Source organism: Apaloderma vittatum, unplaced genomic scaffold, assembly GCF_000703405.1.
Source record: "Apaloderma vittatum isolate BGI_N311 unplaced genomic scaffold, ASM70340v1 scaffold6104, whole genome shotgun sequence".
Taxonomy (NCBI): Eukaryota; Metazoa; Chordata; class Aves; order Trogoniformes; family Trogonidae; genus Apaloderma; species Apaloderma vittatum.
This window is the reverse complement of record NW_009713162.1, coordinates 595-5,362: the sequence shown is the minus strand read 5'-3', so window position 1 is coordinate 5,362 and position 4,768 is coordinate 595. Positions and strand designations below refer to the sequence as shown.

Here is a 4,768-nt window from a genome sequence, read left to right as displayed (position 1 = left end):
TGCAATTTAACTATATACACGATGTACTCTTTAGTATTTGCTACTTTCTCATTTTCCATCATAATGGGAAGGATCCATTTGTAAAATCGGGTCCCCAGTTGCTTTGGCTGATCTGAAATTTTAACAGATGAACTGACACCTGACCTACCCCTCATATTCTCTTGTCTCTCACAGACACAAGGGAAAGCAGCGGGTCTGAGGACAGGACCCAATCCTTGTTGCGCAATTTCTCCCTGCAGGGTATTTCCCCACGTCTCTTCACTACACCTTGAAGTCAAGCTGACTGAAGCAGACTGGCCCACAGGATAAACAACAGTCATCTTGGGTGACTGAACACAGGTATCTTTTGTATCAAAATATATCTTTATGTGAACTTACAAGAGTCTTTAAATTCATGCCCTGGGACTCTATTTTTTGTTTTGAGAGGCTACCAGTTCTGCAAATTAGGCCACAGAGTTTCTACTAATACCTTAATTTTGCATTAGTCATATACACCTATGTGCAATTTGAAATTTGGACATTTCCTCTAAATGACAAAAAGCATCAAGGCTTATAAAATTAAGTTTTTAAACACAGTGAAGATTTCTGGGTATAAAAATACACATTCCATTTTCTTAATCTGTCACTACTGAAGCTCTCTGCTCCTTAAAAATTTTTGTCCTAAAAAGAATCCTTTCTGCATTAAAATATTTCAAAACATCTCCATTCTTCTTAGCAAAAAATATCTAATTCGTCAAAAAAATCCACTTCATCATGTTCTGTGAAGAATTAAGAGTTCAACTTTGCATAGATAAGCATGCTCCTATAAAAACAGTTGAGCCCTTCTCCACCAGAAAACACCTGTCTCACAAAATAGCACATCTGGTCAAGAAAAAGAGCACGGATCCCACTCTCTCAACACACTGAGGCAAACATAACAAACACCACAGGCTTCAGTGGACTTCAACTGGTGCAGATTGGAGGGCGTGTTATAATTATATATTTCTCTGCCTTTTCATACTCTGCTATTGTTATCTTCATTGAGCAATGGTGAGTATTTTTGAGGAAATGGAAGACACTTGCCTTCAGGGAAAACATTTTCCTGCTGGCCTTGCTGACTTAAGCTCAAAGGTATTGAAATGAACAGTGCTGACTCAGAACCGTGCATCAACAATGGATTTTCTCGGGATCTTCCTATGAAGAAAACATGACTCTTCTGCACTAGTCAAATGCTTTCTAGCAGTCAAGAAGCATCAACATTTACTAATGATTTTTTCATTTAAATTTGCGGGAAGTTTGCTTCGTGCCATTTGTTTTTACTTTCCTGTCCCCTGCTGGTTTTTTGGAAGGAACATAATTGTTACCGTTGCCGTTTGTCTTTGGATTTGTACTCGCGTATGTTTTCAAGCCTTTGATGGGAGCAGTTGAACCATGAAATACCGGGGTTTGCTTAGGGGGTCTGATATTGCCAACACTTTGAATTTTAGAACTGTTCTCGGAGGGCTGCATATTGAGAAGCTGCTGCTTTGCAACTGGTTTTTTTTTCAGTTCACTCCTTACTTCACCAGACTGTCTGTGAGAAGACGCTGCACATCCCGTTCTCTCAGGAAGTTTCAAACGACCTGGATGAGAATATAACCGGCGACTTTCTTCACAGTATGAATCTCCCCTGTGACCTGAATAGCTTCTGGACAGCTTTGCAACACTTTCCTGAGGAACCACTTGCTTGTTCGGCAAAGGGCTGAGCAACGCTTTGCCTTTGCCAGGGCTTTTTAGGGTACGGATGGAGCCCGGAGCAGTCTGTGGCCTGGTTTTGGCTGCCTTTCCTTTCTCATTCTGCACGGTCTGCATTTGCAGCCATTCCAGCTGCAGAAGGCGATCGATGTATTTTTCAAGAAATCCTGTTGGCTTTGGTCTAAATTCCGTTCTACCCTCTACATTGACAAAGATGGACAGTTGCTTCAAGTCCCAGGAGTTGAAAGGGGGTGGGAGGAAGTCTGGGTAGTAATATTCTGATTCTTTAAAACCCGTATCGGGGACATGTTCCAAATAAACTGGATCAATTTCTTCAGCTCGGAGAATGAGTTCTGGAGGTGTGCGGGGAGATGGGGGCATAGGAATCCTTTCTGAATCAGAGAGATCACTGGCACTATCATCTTCAGCATCTTCTTTAATAATTTGTACTGATTCAAAGTCAAGAAACATTTCATCTACAGATGCTTCTTGCCATTTAGAAGAGCATGGACCAGCTTCAACAACATGTTCTTCATGATTTTTTCCCAACTGCTCTTTTTTACTGCAGTAAAAACGTTGCACTGGGACATCTTTGACCCTACAGAAGCTACCTTGTGTGCTGCCCTTTATGCCAGGAGGGATCTTGTGCAGAAAAGATTCGTTTTGCCTTCTTTCTGGGAGACTCCTCTTTGGTTCTTGCACTCTGTGCAGTGATGCGCAAACACTTGTGATCCTAAACAAAAGGAAAGATCATACCCTGTTAGAATGATTATGTCTTTGGAACATCAGTTTACAAAGGTCTTGCTACCCTTTCTAAGACACGGATCTATATGAATGAAGCTAAAATTGGCATGGAAGCTTGTTAATGAGGTAAAAGTAATATGTGCTGTAAGAGATAACACTGCCTACTGCTGATCTTTTGGTTTATTTTATTCTGATTTTGCCTGAGAACACTCTAAGGCAGGTTTCCGCATTGATAAATTAAATTTGTTGTCCTCATAAATGCTGAATTCGGGGGCAAGTGAAGTCAAAGGCAAAACACAGAACCCATGGCTTCTTCACAAGCCATTTATATACCCGTTTGAAATGACTACAAATTAAACAGAGAATCTTAACATAAAACTACCTTTTTGACTGAGTATTGTCATCTAGCTGGTTTCTTCCCCTCTTAGAAGTAGTTGTTTGGTTACCATCTTGAGTGTCATGGGAAATCTAAAAAGATATGAAAGTATGGGACACTATTAAGAAGCTGACATTAACTAAGTACCCTTCTTCTGTAAACAAACAAACAGAAAGAATGATTTACCTTTTCAGTGGCACTTGATCCATTTTTGCCTAATCTTCCAGGAGAAGGTTTCACATGAGAAATAGGTTTATTTAGTCCTTTGGTGCTTGCATGGCTTTTTCCATTACTGTAAGAAGCAAGGATTAAACAGAAAGTCACATGTAAATAGCATCATATACAATCATCAGAACAGAAATACAATATTTAAAGCGCAATTCAATTTCAGAAAGAAAGCTGATTACAATTATTCCTAAAGTTCATCAGAACTATGCCACAGTCACTTTTTATTTTTTATACTACTAATGCACTACTATATTTTTTAATACTGCTAATGCAAAAGTGAATAATTCAATCAGATTATAGAACTTAGTCCTTATATAGAGTCCTCTGTCAGAGAATCCCAAAGTTACTTTGGCGATAATAAACAATAAATATTAGAGACTACGTATTTAGCTGCTAAGTTCCATAGCACCCAGTACATGGTCCTACTGCAATTTAACAAAATTAATTACAATGCACGATATGAGAGCCACCGTAAGCCAAATCTTGCTTGCCTTTCTCATTTCCATACTCTCAACAAAATTTAAAGGATTATTCCTATGAAGTTAAGAAGTGGAAGTGAGCAAGGAGCATGTAGTCCATTCTGATATTAATACAAATTATTTCACAATAAAGGCACAAACAAAATTCACCATTTTATGTTAAAATGTAGTTGTGGAAATATTAGTAGGAGAAAAACCCATAGGCAAGCAAAAGGAATCGCATTACTGATCTGGGCATCTTAAAACTAAATTTGTCAATTAAATCATGTATATTTCTGTGTAAGCACAAGGAATCATTAAACCAGAGCACTCAGAAAACTGTTTGTTCTACAAATAATACATATTACTAAGTTTTAAAAGGAAAGCCTTAAAATGTCATTTTAGAACAGGAATAAGCAAACTGTGCCCTCCCGGACTAACGTAGTTTGACTGCAGTTCAGTTAATTTGTCAGGCTGTACATCTTGTTCACAGGTTTTATGTCAACATAGAGAGATTCTGCTTTAAAAAACATGATTACACCAATTCAGGAGCTTATAAAAGAATCAAAGTAAGTCTTATGCCTCCAGGCTCAATGCAGTCACCTCTGTCATTTTGTCACCTGCATGATCGCACTGCACAATCACTTTTCCTGTGGATCAGAGGAGAGGGTGACAATCTGAACAGCACAGCCTTGCCTTTATTAACTGATCCACAGTATTTAGAGATTCCTGTTACTAGAAAGAGAGTAAATAATTTCCTTACTTTACCATTCCTTTGTGGTTTTCATTGATTTGGCTTTCTTTTCTCTGTGTCTCTCTGTGCAGCAATAAGGGATATTCTTGAATGCCTGGTCCCATTATTACTTCTTTTAAAGGGTGTCTGCACCTTTATTTTTACATAATCTTCAAATGTCTCCAGTCTTTTGGGTTCGTAAGACGCAGCGTATCAAATGCAGACATCACCACGTCCTAGAGATGCAGCAAAACAAACACCATGCGATTCCTCCCAACGTGATTTACTATTAAAACAGTAAGACAAACACAAGCAGCTCCCAAAAGGTAGGAGAAAATATCGTCCCTCCCCCAGCGCTCGATAAATGGGAACCAGTATAATTCGCCTTACTCTTGCTGATCCATGTGGTGCTGCCGTCACCCCGGGAGAGCTGAGCAGCAGGGGCAGCTGAGCCTCCCTCCCAGGGCACAGGTTGGGTCCCAAAGCTGGAAGAGGCATCCAGGGGAGAGAGGCACA

The 4,768-nt window shown here is 39.6% G+C and overlaps 1 protein-coding gene across 1 annotated transcript; it reads right to left on the bottom strand.

Moving 5' to 3' along the window:
* Nucleotides 1-1,254: 1,254 nt before the first annotated feature.
* Nucleotides 1,255-4,377, bottom strand: LOC104273060 (protein FAM217B-like). Its single transcript, XM_009868257.1, has 4 exons — nt 4,283-4,377; nt 3,020-3,125; nt 2,840-2,925; nt 1,255-2,446 (listed from the first exon to the last, which is right to left on the bottom strand). Exons 1-4 carry the CDS (start codon nt 4,375-4,377, stop codon nt 1,255-1,257), a joined length of 1,479 nt encoding a protein of 492 aa, XP_009866559.1.
* Nucleotides 4,378-4,768: the final 391 nt, after the last annotated feature.

What these genes read in the sequence shown, in the direction of transcription:
- LOC104273060 (XM_009868257.1), bottom strand. Translation starts at nt 4,377, where the DNA reads ATGGGACCAGGCATTCAAGAATATCCCTTATTGCTGCACAGAGAGACA. An exon ending in AACCACAAAGGAATGGTAAA is followed by an intron (nt 3,126 to 4,282) that starts GTAAGGAAATTA and finishes TGCTTCTTACAG; the next exon opens with TAATGGAAAAAGCCATGCAA. An exon ending in GATCAAGTGCCACTGAAAAG is followed by an intron (nt 2,926 to 3,019) that starts GTAAATCATTCT and finishes ATATCTTTTTAG; the next exon opens with ATTTCCCATGACACTCAAGA.